At 41.6% G+C, this 18,417-nt stretch overlaps 1 protein-coding gene across 1 annotated transcript in view; it reads left to right on the forward strand.

Moving 5' to 3' along the window:
- The window catches only part of TCAIM (T cell activation inhibitor, mitochondrial), a 53,757-nt gene extending 48,141 nt beyond the window's left edge, over positions 1 to 5,616 (forward strand). Inside the window, 3 exon segments of the mRNA XM_047771457.1 lie at positions 217 to 449; positions 1,070 to 1,201; positions 4,973 to 5,616. Coding sequence (XP_047627413.1) covers positions 217 to 449; positions 1,070 to 1,201; positions 4,973 to 5,213 — 606 coding nt within the window. The 3' untranslated portion in view covers positions 5,214 to 5,616.
- The last annotated feature ends 12,801 nt before the right edge of the window (positions 5,617 to 18,417 follow it).

The following is an 18,417-nucleotide window of genomic DNA, read 5'->3' on the forward strand; positions in this document are numbered from 1 at the left end:
CTCTTCAATTCCTATCTAAAAATCTCTAAGATGTACAAGGGTTCGTTTTGAGTAGTAATATTTCCAGCATTACATCATCTTTTTCTTACCACTGACTTGAACTTTCCTTCTAGGAGAATGATTTTCAAAATGTCTCACTATCATTTATTAGGATCCTAAACTTGGGTTATTAAAGTAACAAAACTAAGTATTTCTTCCTTGTTTTAAACACTGTAGCTTTTTGAGAGATTACCGAGTTATTTTGACCTGCAGAGGAGGCTGATGCTTTTGGAAGATCAAATAAGCTATCTTCTGGGTGGCATCCAAGTTGTTTATATTGAAGAGTTACAGCCAGTGTTGACACTTGAAGAATACTACTCTCTTCTTGACGTGTTCTATAACAGACTTTCGAAAAGTCGAATACCGTTTCACCCTCGAAGTCTGCGTGGTTTACAAATGATCCTTAACAGGCAAGTATCCAAAACAGTGACTTCTACTCAGTCACTCAGATGGGTGGTGTGTGTACATGCGTTAAATTGTTTTGTATTTCCATCTGATTCTTAGGAATTAAAGAAAGCAATGCCACTACCTCTGTTGGCAACACTTTTTTTTCCACATTAGAAAAGCCAACATGAGAGGACTGAATGATCGAGTCTCTAGAACCTTCTGTAAATGTATTGCCACTTACAGGGCAGATCAGTCCTGTGGAAAACTTGAGAGGATTCAATTAATGTTACATCAATAGCTGAGCTTTTGTGTGCCTCTCAGGCACTGTGCTTGGTACTTAAATGCATTCTCTCTTTAGCTCTCACCGCCTCACCATGGAGTGGCTACTGCCCCAGTTTTACAGATAAGGAAGTTCTCAGGGCAGGAAGTGTGTGGTCATCCTGATAAAGTGTGTCTCTCGGGACAGCCAAACTTCAAGTCACTTTTGCTATACCTTTAAGGTGGATTTTCTTTTTTTTTTTCTTTTTTTTTTTTTCTTGATAAATTCCTTCTCCATTAATCAGATTAATAACACTGTTGATTTGGGTGTAGGGTGGGAGATGGAAAGTTGATGATTTTTCCTTTTCTGTGTGCTTTATTACAGTGACAGATATGCTCCAAGCCTGCATGAACTGGGCCATTTTAACATCCCGACCCTCTGCGACCTAGCCAACCTCCAGTGGTTTATTCTCACCAAAGCCCAACAGGCGAGAGAGAACATGAAGCGAAAAGAAGAGTGAGTGCTGTTAGCCCTCTTCCTGTCTTACCATTCAATCTAATCTTTAAAAAATCAGGTATTCTGAACTCATAAATATGGGACATTAAAACTATATTAGACTTAGGAAATAGACTGTATTAAACTGTATTTAACTTAGGAATTCCGTATTTATTTATCCCCCACCTTGTTCTGCCAGGGATTGGATGTGGCTGTTTTCTCAGTACAATAACCTCAATTGCGTTACTACCACGTACTTCAATTTGAGAAATAGGTCCTATTAATATAAAAGTCAAGGCAGGAACAGAATGAAAGAACAGAATATCAAAAAGAAATTCTCCTGGTGGAAAAGAGGTGGTGGCGAGGGGAAAAAAAAATAGTTACTACTAGATTAATAGGAGTCTTCACTGTTTAAAATTTTGAAGTCTGCAGGTAGAAAGCAAGCTTCATCTGCACTGTCATTAAATTTGACATAGGGCTGTCTCTGTGCTGTTTGTGTCTTTGAAGGAATCAGTCATTTTGTAGTCAGGGAGGGCGTGCCTGATAATGTCTTATATATCTGCTATGAAGAAGAGTGTTACCTTCAAAAGAGTGTTGTTGTTTTTTTAAAGATGTGGCTTAAGGAGGTTTGGTTGCCAGGATTCATTCAGACGCATTTACTGGGCCCAAAGCTGGGAAGAGCACCCCTGTTAGAAAGATGAAAGCCTGGGCCCAACCTCCAGGAGTTTGTTAAGAGGAGGCGCCAGCGCGTCAGTGTCATTTGGAGGTACCGAGGAGGGGGCTTGTGTGAGACAGGCCAGGCTGATGCCCTGGGTACAGAACAGGAGCGTCAGAAGGGAAGCTGTGGCAGACAAGGCCCAGGCAAGTGTCCAGAAGGGTGAGGAGGCCTGGGGGTGGAGGTGCTGGCCCAGGTGTGCAGGGTTACTTACTTCTCCACTGCCAGGTCCCTCCTTGGTCCCCATACATTGCTCGTTCAAAGCCAAGGATGTGGAGTTCCCTTCGTGGTGCAGTGGAAACGAATCTGACTAGGATCCATGAGGATGTGGGTTCGAAACCTGGCCTCACTTAGTAGGTTAAGGAGCTGGCATTGCTATGAGCTGTGGTGCAGGTCACAGACGTGGCTTGGATCTGGCGTTGCTGTGGCTGTGGTGCAGGCTATCGGCTTCAGTTCCAATTTGACCCCTATAGCCGGAGAACCTCCATATGCTGCGGGTGTGGCCCTAAAGCAAAAAAAAAAAAAAAAAAAAGACAAGGATGTGAAACAGAAAGGGCAGCCACAGCAGAGAGCTGTGGACAGCATCCATTTCACAGGAGATGATGGGGTCTTTTTATGTATAAAGTAAGTGGAGGAGTTGTATCTGCCTCGTGCCTGTAGAACTGGCCACAGTTCTGGGCCAGATCCTGTTGCACCAGTAGTCTGCTTACTGATTGTGGTAAGCATTTATGTGTGTTGTGTTCCTTCCAACATTGGGGCTGATAATTTTGCTACCTCCTCGCTGCTGCTGTTTCTGGTTTCGCTGTAGGCATCTTATAGCTTTGGAATAGTGCACGTAGATTTTATGGAGAGAAAATAAAGGAGGGAAAAAGAAATAAAATTCAAATAGGTTAGATAGTGAACGTTTCCAGTTGCTCAGGTAAAGCCCCTGAGTCATCTCGATTCCTGTCTTACTTCCTCACTCCCCAAATCCTGGCCACCAAGACCTCTCTCACCTTCTCTGTCTCCCCAGCACCTCACCCTGTCTCATTTCCTCTACTGCCGCACTCTGGCCTAAGCCTTGAGCCTCCTGTGATGACCTCTCTGGCACCCAGGCTTCCACACATGCCCCTGCACCCTAGGGGGCTCTCAGCAGAGCTGCAGGAGCAAGTTGCCTGCGAAGCCTCGCTGCCCGAGCTGCCTCCTGAGATTCTGCCTCATCCTGCTCCTGCCTGAGAAGCGCAGGCTCCCCTTCCTGACCCAGCCCTCCTCCCCCAGTCTTCCTGCTTCACCTTCCCGGCCTCCCCCTTCCCCTCCACTGCTTCCTCTGCCACCATCCTCTTCTCTGCTGCCTCCTCTGTACCTGCCACCATCCTCCTCTGACATCTTGTTTTCCTTCCTCATTTATTGTCAGTCCTCCCTGGACAGAATGGGAGCAGAATGACGTGCCTGTTCCGTTCCCTGGGGTCAGCCGGGCTCCTTTCACACAGCAGAAACTTCGTCATTTGTTCCCACCAGTGTCAGGGTCAGTGCCTGGCCCAGAGCCTTCAGTCAGGACCCACCCCTGAATCTGCTGACGCTGCCCTGGCCCTGGGCACCCTCACCCCAGCCTCTCCCCCATGGAGAACCTGCCCCAGACCCTGGCCCTCTGCAGACCTGACTCTGGACCAAGTATCCCTCCCTGTTGGCTGCTCTCCTGCCCTTTGCCCTGTGCTCCCTGCCCTCCCCCAGCTACCTGGGTTGCAGCCCATGCTCCTGGTAAAGATCGCCCTCTTTCCTGCAGTAAGCCATGGTTTTCAGGCACTTTATCTGCATCTCAAGTGAATTCTCAAGTGGAAACCCAATTTATAAAAAAGATAAAGGTTCACAGGTGCCCTGGTTGAAGAGAAAAGGGACTAGAGGCCACCCATATACTTGAGGGCCCTCTGAGCACCTCTGCAGGACTCTCTGTTGCTCAGCGGTTTCAAAACTACTGTTGTAAGTTAATGTCTGGGTCCTGTCCTCCTAGACACCCCCATGACCTTCTCCAGACTGCAAGAGTGGCATGTAGCCCATCTCTTACCCTTGCTGGCTGAGGGCAAAAGTGTGCCCACTGTGCAGGTGAGCAGGTGGCCTCCTCTGGTGCCTGGTCCTGTGGGTGTCTGGGAACCCCTAGAGCATCGCTGTCCCAGGCTGGGGTTGGATTGTGGAGGCTCCTGAAGCTGGGGGTCTCACTCAGCTTTCTGCTTTCCTCAGTCACCAACAGCTGCTTGGAGAAAAAGATTAAGAGCCTTTTAAATTAGGTATTCATTATTTTTACTCCATTACTGCTAAAAGGTTGAACAAGGACTTGTAGAGAATACCTGTGGAAGTGACTTTATAGGTGCTGCATGATGACTGCAGACAAGTCTTTGGGCTTTTGTGGATACCATTTTCAGTACTGAGAGTAGAAAGTTATAGCCCCAATATATACAAGTGTATTTTACCTTTTATGTCCTTTTATTTTGGGTATGGCTTGTGGCAATAATGCAGCTGAAACCCAGCCTCTGTACGCTAGCATCAGTCAAGTCTCAGATACAGGGTTTTGGGTAAAGCAGAAAGAACAGCTTTATTGCTTTGCCAGTCAAAGGAGGCCACAGCAAGTGAACACCTCAAAACTATGGCTCCGCCTGAGAGGTTTTTATAGGTTTAGCTTGGGGGGGGGGGGGGAAACAGCAGGCTGTTGATAAGGATTAGGGTGCCTGCATTCTCCTTCCATAGATCATTTCCAAGTCATCAAGGCTGGAGTTAGGTGGTCCGGTCACGGTTTCTGGTGGTCACCTTGACCTTCTCTCCACAATGAAGATTGGTTACAAAAAGAAAGGAGTGTTAGGGCCTGTTTCAAAGGAAAAGAAAACCAACCCAGGCACACAGTGTGACTCTAACTAGAAGATAAATCATTATCATTTTAACTAGTTTTTAGCTGTAATACCATATCCTAATCATTAACTCTTGAGTCAGCCTTTTGAAGACGGAGGGGAGGCCTGGGCAACTAAAGGAAAAAAGCTTTTCATTTCACAGCACCAGGACACAGGGATTTGTACATGGTTTCCATAGTATGTTTATTTTCAACCTAACAGGTTGAAGGTCATGGAACACGAACTGATGCAGGCTTCTACAAAGAAATTTTCTCTGGAGAAGTTTTATAAGGAGCCCAGTGTTTCTAGTATGCAAATGGTGGATTGTTGTCAGAGACTTCTAGAGCAATCACTGCCTTATCTGCAGGGGATGCGCCTCTGCGTTTCCCACTTTTACTCTGTTATGCAAGATGGAGACCTTTGCATTCCTTGGAATTGGAAGAGTGGAGAAGCCATTAAATAACACAGAAATCTGTATTCCTTTTTAAAGAGATAAACTTAAGAGTTTTTCTTATTTAAATCCACAATTTGATAAAACAGTATTATTTACATGTTACAAGAACAAAGTTTCTAACAGCTGCTTTAAAAGTAGGCTTGTTTTTTTTTTTTTTTTTAAGTAATTTCTGTTAGGAAACTCTTTTTAAAAAGGTTTTATCTCCCAATCTTATGGCATGTCTTATCTGATTGGCAAGACTGAGTGAAAAGATGCTACAATGAAAGAACATATTTGTAGTGGTACGAAAATGGGGGATTCTACAGGGTTCAAGACATACATTGTTTTGTTGTTTTTTTTTTTGTCTTTTTAGGGCTATACCCAAAGCATATGGAGGTTCCCAGGCTAGGGGTCGAGTCTACAGCTGCCACCCTACGCCACAGCCACAGCAACTTAGAATCGGAGCCATATCTGCAACCTGCACCACAACTCCTGGTGATGCCAGATGCTTAACCCACTGAGCAAGGTCAGGGGTCAAACCTGCATCCTCATGGATGCTAGTCAGATTTGTTTCTGCTGCGCCACGACAGGAACTCCTATATTTTTATTTTCTGTCGAGTGAATGTTGCTAAGTGTAAACAGATCTCATTCAGTATAGCTCTGAAGTCATGAAACTCATTTCCACATGGAACACAATTTCAACATGCAGCGTAACAGGTCACACATGTCAATACACGTGTATTTTACAGCCAGTTATGGACAGTTTCAGTCCAAAACAGATGATTGATGGGTAGTAAAAATTTTTTAACCAAATTTTACCTAAAGAGCAACTAAATGGGGAGAAGGCAACTGAATGAATATGAGACTAACATCACAAGCCCTCTAATAGAGTTTTTTAAAGTGTCTACAGTGACAGAAGAGTTGAAGTTTTCCTACTTATTAAGATATTTTAATTATTGGTAGCCTGTAACCAACAGACAATGAATTTTTTGTGACTCACTGAATGAGGTGAATAATTTTTCATGGACAAACGCTATCCAGGAAAATCCTTGTTCCCCGAAGAGTTCCAGCAAATGAAGTTAAGTTTAAAATGATTCAGACCACTCAGGATCTCTGACCCCCTTCTAACCTCAGTCTTCCAATCATTGGAATGCTGATTAAAGCCCCTCTGAGTCATCCCACATCCATGATTGTGTGAACTTTCCTGGAGCCCTAACACAGCCCAGCCCCAAGCTCTCTAAACACAGGGCTTCTCTCTCTACTGGTATTTCCCTTAGGATAATATTTTATTTTTATTTATTTATTTATTTTGTCTTTTTACCATTTCTTGGGCCGCTCCCTCAGCATATGGAGGTTCCCAGGCTAGGGGTCGAATTGGAGCTGTAGACGCCAGCCTAATGCCACAGCAACGCTAGATCCGAACCAAGTCTGTGATCTACACGACAACTCACGGTAATGCCAGATCCTTAACCCACTGAGCAAAGCCAGGATCGAACCCTCAATCTCGTGGTTCCTAGTCGGAATCGTTAACCACTGAGCCACGACAAGAACTCCAATATTTTAAACCATATCCAAAACTTCAGCTTGTTTCTCAAGAGGACAAGGTGAATCCAAGTTTGGGACACCATTTTTGAGGCTCTTACTGCTGAAGAAATAAGGAATTTTTTCCCTAGTGTATTAGAAAGGAGGGGAGATGTTAACCATTTTTGAAGCATGTTTTAAAAATTTATTGAAAGCTAATTATTTAAATGGTTGAAAAACAAATGTGTGTTCAATTAAGTATTGATTTGTTGTAATTATTATAGTTTTGTGAATATCATCCCTTTTAACCTGTGCCTAACACTGTATGTAATTTTTTTCTCTAATGTGAAAATGTTGCCTATAAAGATTTCCCAGAGCCAAATGCTGAGAATAAAAAATTCTTTAAAGGTTATGTAAGAAAATTTATTGGAAAATTAGATTTGGATTATTCCATTTCTAAAATCAAACTAATACAGAATCATCATAATGTTTTGAATTGGACTTTGTCTCACAATTGTTACATAATAAATATGTCGCTCAGATCATTGTTACGTCTTGTTAATCATTTGTTAGTGGTTTATAACTATTGCAACATAAAAGAATTTACCAAAAAATTGGCCTGTTTATGCCAATTTGACTTCCTCTCCTAGTCTAACATAAAAAGTTCCAGAAATTCTTTCTTGCCACTGAAAACTGGAACAGGATCAGACCCCTCTAACCTTGAAGCCTCAGTCTACTTGTCTAACATTGTGAGTGTGCGTTATGCAGCAAAAAAAAAAAAAAAAAAAAAAAAAAAAACTGTGTCCTTAACATCCTTTAAATAGAAAAAGTTATGTACATTTAATCACAATAAAGATATAAATATAGTGCTGATATATGTTACTATACAGAGAAGGACATCCAGATCATTCTCATTTCCTGTACTTTTTTTCTTTCTTTTTTTTGGTCTTTTAGGGCTGCACTCATGGCATATGGAGGTTCCCAAGCTAGGGCTCCAGCCAGAGCTGTAGCTATCAACCAAAGCCACAACCACAGTCACAGCAATGCCAGATCCTTAACCACTATACAAGACCAGGGATTGAACCTGCATCCTCCTGGATGCTAGTCAGATTCATTTCCACTGAGCCATGACAGGAACTTCTCATCTCATGTACTTTCAATTGATAAAGGTTTTGAAAAGAAAGCTGGATCAGACATTTCCCTAGAGTTGTGGCACCTGGTGAAAATTGGAGTGGGCCTATGGATGGGATCATAAACTGGGAACGATTAAGAATTTCCTCATTGGTAGATTACATGCAGATTTCCTGGAAGTGTGTTTGTCTTGCTTAAAACACACTGGAGTATTTTTGTGTGAAGTGGCAAGTCCAAGAATGCAAGGACAGTTGGGGAGTCTGAGCCTACAGATAAATAGTACTTTGTTCTGCTATTCCAGGTTTACTTTATGTTTGAAATTACTGAAAAGTAGGTAACTTTGCAAAACACCATGTCAATACCCACCAAAAAAAGCAGAGAAAACATCACACTTCCTGATAGAGGCCAAGCTTTTCCCACATCCAATTCACAAAAAGTTATGACCTTACTCTCCTTTGTAGTAGTCCACATGTAGTCTAAAGGCACTGTGGGAAGTTAATATTAGAATCCACTATCTCTTCCATGTTGTGGATGTCCTGGATATGCTACAAACAGTGGGGTTTTCAAGTTCCAATTTTCTACATCATTCCACCAAATAACTATTAGACTACATGAATTCAGTAAAGTTACAAAATCAATATCCAAAAATCAGCTGTGTTTCTAAACATTAATAACCATCAGAAAGAAAAAAGCAATCCAATTTACAGCAGCATCCAAGAGAACAAGATAACAGGAAATAAATCTAACAAAGGCCTTGAAAGACCTGCACAGTAAACACTTTAAGATACTGATGAAGAAATTTGAATGAATGGAAAGATATTCCAAGCTCAAGGAATAGAAAAATGAATATTGTTAAAATGGCTACTCTACAAAAAGCAACATGCACAGTGAATAAAATCTCTATCAAAATTTCAATGATATTTTTCAGAGAAAGAGCAAATCCTCCTAAAATTTACATGGAACCACAAAGGACCTCAAATAACCAAACCAATCCTCAGAATGGAAAACATGCTGGATACATCTTAAGTCCTAACTTCAAAGTATATTGCAAAGCTACAGTCTCCAAAACTGTGGGAATGGCACAGAAACAGGCACATGGATCAGAAGAACAGAACAGAGGGTTCAGAATTAAACCCAATTCAAAGAGTTAACACCTTTTCTTCTGAAACTTTTCCAGAAAATTGCAGAGGAAGGAATATTCCCAAGCTCATTCTATGAAGCCACCATCACCCTGATACCAAAACCAAAGATTATCACACACAAAAGAAAATTATAGGCCAATATCACTAATTAACATAGATGCAAAAATCCTCAACAAAATAGCAAACCACATAAAAATATACATTAAAAAGATTATACACCATAATCAAGTAGGATTTATTGCAGGGATGCAAGTATTCTTCAGTATCTGCAAATGTATCAGTGTGACACACTGCATCAACAAACTGAAAAATAAAAACCATACGATCCTCTCATAGATGCAGAAAAAGCTTTTGACAAAATTCAACACCCATTTCTGATAAAAACTCTCCAGAGAGTGAGCTCAGAGGGGAACTACCTCAATATAATAAAAGCCACTATGACAAACCCACAGCTAACATCATTCTCAATGGTGAAAAACTGAAAGCATTTCCACTAAGATCAGGACTAAAACAAGGATGTCCTCTTCACCAGTGTTATTCAACATGGTCTTGGAAGTCCTAATCATAGCAATCAGGGAAGAGAAAAATAAAAGGAATCCAAATTGGAAAAGAAGAAGCAAAACTATCACTGTTTGCAGATGACATGATTCTAGGCCTAGAAAATCCTTAGTTCACTACCAGAAAACTATCAGAGGTCATTAATGAATTGGGTAAAGTCGCAGGATACAAAATTAATACCCAGAAATCAACTGCATTTCTTTTCTTTTTTTTTTTTTTGTCTTTTTGCTATTTCTTGGGCCGCTCTTGCAGCATATGGAGGTTCCCAGGCTAGGGGTCAAATCGGAGCTGTAGCCACCGGCCTACGCCAGAGCCACAGCAACGCAGGATCCAAGCCGCGTCTGCAACCTACACCACAGCTCGCAGCAACGCCGGATCGTTAACCCACTGAGCAAGGGCAGGGACTGAACCCACAACCTCAAGGTTCCTAGTCGGATTCGTTAACCACTGCGCCACGACGGGAACTCCTCAACTGCATTTCTATATACTGTCAGTGAAAGATCAGAAAGAGAAATTAGGCAATCTCATTTACCATTGCATCAAAAAGAATAAAATACCTAGGAATAAAACTACCTAAAAAGACAAAAGACCTATACTCTGAAAACTGTAACACACTGATGGAAGAAATCAAAGAAGACACAAATAAATGGAAAAATATACTATGCTCTTGGACTAGAAGAATCAATATAGTCAAAATGACAATACTACCTAAAACAATCTACAGATTCAGTTCAATCCTTATCAAATTACCAATGACATTCTTTACAGAACTAGAACAAAATATTTTAAGGTTTATATGGAAACACAAAGGACCTCAATTAGCCAAAGCAATATTGAAAAGAGAAAACAGACTGGAGGAATCAGGTTCCCTGACTTCATACAATACTACAAAGCTACAATGATCAAAACAGTATGGTACTGGCACAAAAGAAAAATATAGATCAATGGAACAGGTTAGAAAGCCCAGAAATAAATCCAAATACCTATGGTCAATTAATCTATGACAAAGGAGGCAAGAACATACAGTGGAGGAAAGATAGTCTTTTCAATACATGGTACTGGGAAAATTGGACAACTGCATGTAAGAGAATGAATTTAGGACATTGTCTAACACCATACACAAAAATAAACTCAAAATGGATTAAAGACCTAAATGTAAGGCCAGACACTGTAAAACTCCTAGAGGAAAACATAGGCAGAACACTTTTTGACATAAATCACAGCAACATCATGTTTGATCCACCTCCTAGAATAAAGACAATAAAGACAAAGAAGTGGGACCTAAAAAAAAACTCAATCTTCTGCACAGCAAAGGAAACCATTAAATGAAAAGATAACCCACAGAATGGGAGAAAATTTTTGCAAATGACTCAACTGACAAAGGTTTTTTTGTTTCTGTTTTTGTCTTTTTAGGGCTACGCCCACAGCGTCTGGATGTTCCCAGGCTAGAGGTCAAATTGGAGCTGCAGCTCCTGGCCTACACCACAGCCACAGCAACACCAGATCCAAGCAACATCTGTAACCTACACCACAGCTCATGGCAATGCCAGATCCTTAACCCATTGAGCAAGGCCAGGGATCAAACTTGCATCCTTGTGGATGCTAGTCAGATTTGTTTCTGCTGAGCTACAACAGGAATATATACATATCCTGCTGTATAGCACAGGGAACTATATATCTAATCACTTGTTTGGTTTTTTTTCAAGAATAATTTTGAGCTGTATTCATTCTTGAGCAACAAAAATAAAATTATAGAATAATTTTCCCAATCAACTCCATACAGAACAAGCCTTTTTATGGAGTACAGCTGTACAAAGAACACAATAAACAACATAATTTAAAAGGATGGTGAGGCTACAAAATAATATATATGTATATATTTTACTATTTTACATGTAAAATACACTAGAGACTAGTATGTGTGTTTGTATGCTAGAGACTATTTACTTACCCATATAAATATTTGTGGAGGAGTTCCCGTGGTGGCACAGTAGTTAATGAATCGAACTAGGAACCATGAGGTTGCCAGTTCGATCCCTGACCTTGCTCAGTGGGTTAAGGATCCGGCATTGCCGTGAGCTGTGGTGTAGGTCACAGATGCGGCTTGGATCCCGCGTTGCTGTGGTGTGGCGTTAGGCCAGCAGCTACAGCTCCCAATTGGACCCCTAGCCTGGGAACCTCCATATGCCACGGGAAGCGGCCCTAGAAAAGGCAAAAAGACAAAAAAAAAAATATATATATATATATATATATTTGTGGAGAACATAACATTTACCAGCCTACTGTGCTAGGAACATCATTATCTTAGAAATCATCAGACTTAATACCAATATTTTTTTTTTGTCTTTTGTCTTTTTTGTTGTTGTTGTTGCTATTTCTTGGGCCGCTCCCGCGGCATATGGAGGTTCCCAGGCTAGGGGTTGAATCGGAGCTGTAGCCACCGGCCCACGCCAGAGCCACAGCAACGCAGGATCCGAGCCGCGTCTGCAACCTACACCACAGCTCACAGCAACGCCGGATCATTAACCCACTGAGCAAGGGCAGGGACCGAACTCGCAACCTCATGGTTCCTAGTCGGATTCATTAACCACTGCGCCACGACGGGAACTCCTAATACCAATATTTAATTCATGATCATCAATGTCTATCTGGCCTCTCCTCCAGTCCAATATTGTACTACCCTCTTCTTCAAAATGATTATCTAAATCCTAAATATTAAAACCTTGACCATCCTACTTAATTCCCCTTCCTTTTACCAACTTCAAAATAAAAACATTCATAGGGAATATCTCACCTAGTCAAGGTCTACCTACCATGCGCTCCTACTTTGCTACTTCCCTATTATTTCAATATAAACAAGGGGCACCATTCTGAAAATATCTCCTCTACTTCCTCGACTCCTCTTCCTGCTTTACCAGTGATCTCTGTCATTTACCCATCTCTCCCTGGATCTTCAACATCTCTTCCTGCTAAATCTTTCCTATCACTTCTGGAACATGTTCAAGTCTCTCCTAATTTAAAGCAACATACATACATACAAACAAACAAACAAAAAACAGCAAAATAAGCAGTAATTCATTAGTCCCTTCCCTGTCCCCTGTGAGCCAAACTTCTTGAAAGAGATACTATACTCACTCACGGCCTTGATTTCCTTACTTCACACTTAACTCCTTTCCTTGCTGCATCAGACTTCTAACCTTACTATTTGGTACCATTTTGGTCAAGGTCACTATTAACTCTCTTTTGTATATCTAATTGCTTGTAATGGAACATGTGGAGTTTAATGTGAGAAAAAATATATATATATATATGTATGACTAGGTCACTTTGCTGTACAATAGAAACTGACAGAATATTTTAAATCAATCATAATTTTAAAAAAATTTTTTTAAATCCATAGGTATGTGGTCAATTAATTAATGATAAAGGGGCCTAGAACCCACAAAGTGAATAGAAACTTCCCACAATAATTAGTGCTGGGAAAACTGGACACCACATACCACATGCTGTCTATACCACACACAAAGCTGACTAGAAAACCCAGTTTTCCACATCAAGCCCCTCCTGGGTCACCTGTAGAAGGAATCTCCCTCAGAATCAGTCACATCCAGGAAGCTTCTCCACACTTTTCCTCATTTTCTCAGTTTTCTCTCAATTTTCCCTCCCAGTATCACCTGGGTTAGCAGGAAACCCCAACATGGATGAAGCCCCATGTTGTCCTGAACCCCAAACCCCAGCAAGTCATAAGGAAACTGAGCTCCCATCAGCTTGAATCCTGACTCACAATGTCCTAACAGAAGGCCTGGTGGTGTCTGAGGAGAGAGAACTCCTTTCAGCTGCCTGAGGAGTCAAGTCCAAGGGTAGGATATGCATGCCCTGTCAGTCACACCCGCTGGGGCAGAGCTGGAAGCACAGTTTTTGTCTACCTCACAGATCCCTAGAGAGCATTCCCTTTTGGTAGAACTGCTCAATCCATTCAAGTTTGGACCTTCAAACTGAAACAGAGACTTTATCCCATAACATTTCTAAGAATAGTTAAGGCACATTTCATTCTTTTATGGCACAGCGAGTTAAGGATCTGTATTGTCACTGCAGTAGCCTGGGTCACTGCCACAGCATGAGTTTGATCCCTGATCCAGGAACTTCCACATGCTGCGGATGTGGCCAAAAAAGGGAACATTTAATTGGAGACCGTTTGGCATGAAATGAGCACAGTTGTTACTTTACAAGTTACACTAAATTTACTGACAATTATTCATAGACCAATTTTAAATGCAAAATTGTTCAAATTATAGAAGAAAATCAACATGAGCTTGGGTTTTGTTACTTAACTTAGGAGCTTCGAGTTTTAACACACAACTTTTAAAAAAGCAATCCAGAAAGAAAAACAAGAAATACCATGGATTTTATAAAATTAAATATTACTACTCTCTGAAAGACTTTATTCAGAAAAATCAAAAGTCAAGTCACAAACTATGAGAAAAACACTCAGCACACATATCTAATAAAGAATTTGTCTCAAAATATACCAAGAACTAGAATCAAGATAGTGGTATAAAGGGACATGTAGCTCACCTCCTCCCACAAGTACATCAAAAATACAGCTACATAGAGTTCCCATTGTGGCTCAGTGATTAACGAGTCTGACTAGGAACCATGAGGTTGTGGGTTTGATCCCTGGCCTTGCTCAGTGGGTTAAGGATCTGGCATTGCAGTGAGCTGCGGTGTAGGTTGCAGACATGGCTCGGATCCCGAGTTGCTGTGGCTCTGGTGTAGGCTGGCAACTATGGCTCCGATTTGACCCCTGGCCTGGGAACCTCCATATGCCACGAGAGTGGCCCAAGAAATGGCAAAAAAAAAAAAACAAAACAGTTACATGTGGAACAGTTCTCACAGAATACGGAACACTAGCAGAGGATAACAGACACTCAGAAGTGCAAGATAAATGGAACCATGTTGGTCGGGGGAAAAAAAAAAGAAGAAGAAGAAGAAATGGGACAGGACCTGTTCCCCTGGGAGGGAGCTATGAAAGACAAGATGTTCCCACAGCCTGGAAAACCCTTTCACCAGCTGGGAGATTGGCTGGCTCAGAAAGAGAGCCTTTGAGGCTCAGAGGAGAGCTCATTAGTCAGTTTGCAGGAGGTAGAACAGAGAGACCGGCACAGAGGATCCCTGCTACCTCACTGCAGTCACTCAGCCTGGTATGTGCAGGGGCTGGGTGCTGAGAAGTCAAGCTTTGGAAGATACCCAGGGAGAGGACTGGGGTTGACTGCACAGAGTCAGTCTGAAGTGGCTGGAGTGTAGCACAGGCTACAACAAAGGGTATATATCGGAGAAGCCCAGGCCTGCCATGGAAGCAAAACACCCTTGCTACAGGGCATGTGAAAAGAGGGGCATTAGGGCCTGCCAGAGGAGCCTCAACTTTGGCAAGGCTATGACCACCATTGAAATCCTAGTGTTGTTAAGGATCCGGCATTGCCATGAGCTGTGATGTAGATCATAGATGAGGCTTCGATCCTGTGTTGCTGGGGCTGTGGCATAGGTCAGCAGCTGCAGCCCCAATTTGGCTGTAGCCTGGGAACTTACATACACTACAAGAAGTGTAGCCCAAAAAAGGAAAAACAAAAAAAAAGAAAAAATCCCACTGTTAACAGGTGAGCCAAGGGAGGGGTGGTGCCCTCCACAGCAGCCTTTTCTCAATGCCACCTCTATGAACTCTCGAAGTGGGACAATGTGTGCTTCCATTGTTTGGACAGGCCTTAGCAGCTGTAGGCTTTGTGAGTGCACACACATAGAGGCTGGGCTGGGGTCTGGGCTGCTTCCATAACTGCCGCCATGGGTACAGGTACATGATTTCTATGGTTGTAGGACCCACCTTCAGTGGACTGGTGCCTAAGAATCTGCGCTGGCAATTTTTCTAGTACAGCATCCAAGGGACACTAGGGCTGATTGCCTGAATTCTCATGGTGGAGCTGGGGCCAAGGGTAGTGCTAACAGTGTACTTTGTGAAAGGTGACACTACAGTGAAAGAACACACTTCTCTGTGGTCAGCTCTGGTAAAGGGATACTCACTGACTCCCCTCCCAGCAGTGGTGCTCCAATATTACCTACCTCACACTGCAGCTCAGAAACAGATCTGAGAGCTTCTACTCCAACAACTAGGGAGCAGACTCTGCCCACGACAGGGCAGTGACAGCCAGAGAACAAAGAAGAGACTTCACCCAATATCCAGTGCAGGTTCTGGTCACCACAACACCAGTCACACCCCCTATCAAAGAATTAATAGCCAGCTGTACAGGCACAAAAAACAGAAATACAGATCAATGGAACAGGATAGAAAGCCCAGAATTAAACCCACACACCTGTGGTCAACTAATCTATGACAAAGGGGGCAAGAAAATACAATGGAGAAAAGGCAGTCCCTTCAATAGGTGATGATGGAAAAACTGGACAGCTACATGTAAAAGAATGAAATTAGAACACTCCCTAACACTGTACCCAAAAATAAACTCACAGTGGATTAAAGATTGAAATGTAATACTGGATACTATAAACCTCTTAGAGGAAAACATAGGCAGAACACTCTCTGACTTAAACTACGGCAAAATCTACTCAGAACCATCTCCTAGAATATTGACAATAAAAACAAAAATAAACAAATGGGACCTAATTAAACTTAAGTTTTTGCACAGCAAAGGAAACCCTAAACAAAATGAAAAGACAACCCACAGTATGTGAGAAAATATCTGTAAATGAAGCGACTGACAAGGGGTTAATCTCCAAAATACGTAAGCAACTCCTATAGCTCAATACCAAAAACACAAACAACCCCGTCAAAAAAATGGGCAGAAGATCGGGAGTTGCCGTTGTGGCTCAGTGGTTGACGAATCCGACTAGGAACCATGAGGTTGCAGGTTCGATCCCTGGCCTCATTCAGTGGGTTAAGGATCTGGCATTGCCGTGAGCTATGGAAAAGGCAAAAAGACAAAAAAAAAATGGGCAGAAGATCTGAACAGACAATTCTCCAAAGAATGCAGAGATGGGCAAAAAAAAAAAAAAAAAACACATGAAAAGATGTTCAACACCACTAATTAGTAGAGAAATGCAAATTAAAACCACTATGAGGAATCACCTTACACCAGTCAGAATGGCCATCATCTAAAGTCTACAAACAATAAATGCTGGAGAGGGTGTGGAGAAAAGGGAACCCTATTACGCTGTTGGTGGGAATGGAAATTGAAACTACCACTATGGAAAACAGCATGGAGATTCCTCAAAAAACTAAAAGTAGAATTACCATATGATCCAGCAATCCCACTCCTGGACATCTATCCAGAGAAAACTATTAGTCAAAAAGATACATGTACCCCAGTGTTCATTGCAGCACTATATGCAATAGCCAAGACATGGAAGCAACCTAAATGTCCATCAACAGAGCAGTGGATAAAGATGTGGTACATATGTACAATGGAATATTACTCAGCCATAAAAAGGAATGGAATAATGGCATTTACAACAACATGGGTGAACCTAGAAATTATCATGCAAAGTGAAGATAGTCAGTGAGACATAAACATCATATACTATCACTTATATGTGGAATCTTAAAAAAGGATACAATGAACTTCTTTGCAGAACAGGTACTGACTCAGACTTTGAAAAACTTATGGTTACCAAAGAATACAAGTTGGGGATAGGGGAGGGACGGGCTGGGGGTTTCAGATGGATATGCTGTAAAGTTAGATTGTGATGATGGTTGTACAACTATAAATATAATAAAATTCATAGAATTTTTAAAAGTGAAAAGCTAAAAGACTTCTCACGCTCTTGTTCCACTTGGAAAAAGACAAGAATACCCACTCTTACCACTTCTAGTCAACATATTTTTGGAAGTGCTAGCCTCTGTAATCAGACAAGAAATAAAAGGCATCTAAATTGGAAAGGAAATGGTTAAACTGTCATTATATGCAGATGACGTGATACTGTATATAGAAAATCCTAATGACTCCATGCAAAAACTACTAGACATGATAATTCAGCAATGTAGCAGGATACAAAATTAACATGCATACATCTGTTGCATTTCATTACACTAATAATGAAAGAGGATAAAGGTAAAAAAACGTTTAAAATCACATGAAAAAAACTTAGTAGGTGTTCCCATTGTAGCACAGTGGGTTAAGAATCCAATTGCGCCAGCTCAGTTTACTGCAGAGATGTGGATTCAATCCCTGGCCTGGCACAGTGGGCTAAAGGATCTGGTGTTGCCTCAGGTGCAGCATACGTCACAGCTGCAGTTCAGATTCAGTTTCTGGCCCAGGAACTTCCCATATGCCTTGGGTGTGACCATAAGAAAAAAAATAGGAATACACCTGACCAAGGAGGAAAAAACTGATACACTGATAACAATAAAACAATGATAAAGGAAATTTAAGATTATTCAAAGACATAGAAAAATATGCCATGCTCTTGGACTGGAAGGATTATTGTTAAAATAGCCATACTACACAAAGGAAGCTACAGATTTACTCTAATCCCTATTTTTTTTTTCCCAATGTACAGCAAGGGGGTCAGGTTATCCTTACATGTATACATTACAATTACATTTTTCCCCCAGCCTTTCTTCTGTTGCAACATGAGTATCTAGACAAAGTTCTCAATGCTATTCAGCAGGATCTCCTTGTAAATCTATTCTAAGTTGTGTCTGAAAAGCCCAAGCTCCCGATCCCTCCCACTCCCTCCCCCTCCCATCAGGCAGCCACAAGTCTCTTCTCCAAGTCCATGATTTTCTTTTCTGAGGAGATGTTCATTTGTGCTGGATATTAGATTCCAGTTATAAGTGATATCATATGGTATTTGTCTTTGTCTTTCTGGCTCATTTC

This window comes from Phacochoerus africanus, chromosome 1, assembly GCF_016906955.1.
Source record: "Phacochoerus africanus isolate WHEZ1 chromosome 1, ROS_Pafr_v1, whole genome shotgun sequence".
In the NCBI taxonomy this organism is placed as follows: domain Eukaryota; kingdom Metazoa; phylum Chordata; class Mammalia; order Artiodactyla; family Suidae; genus Phacochoerus; species Phacochoerus africanus.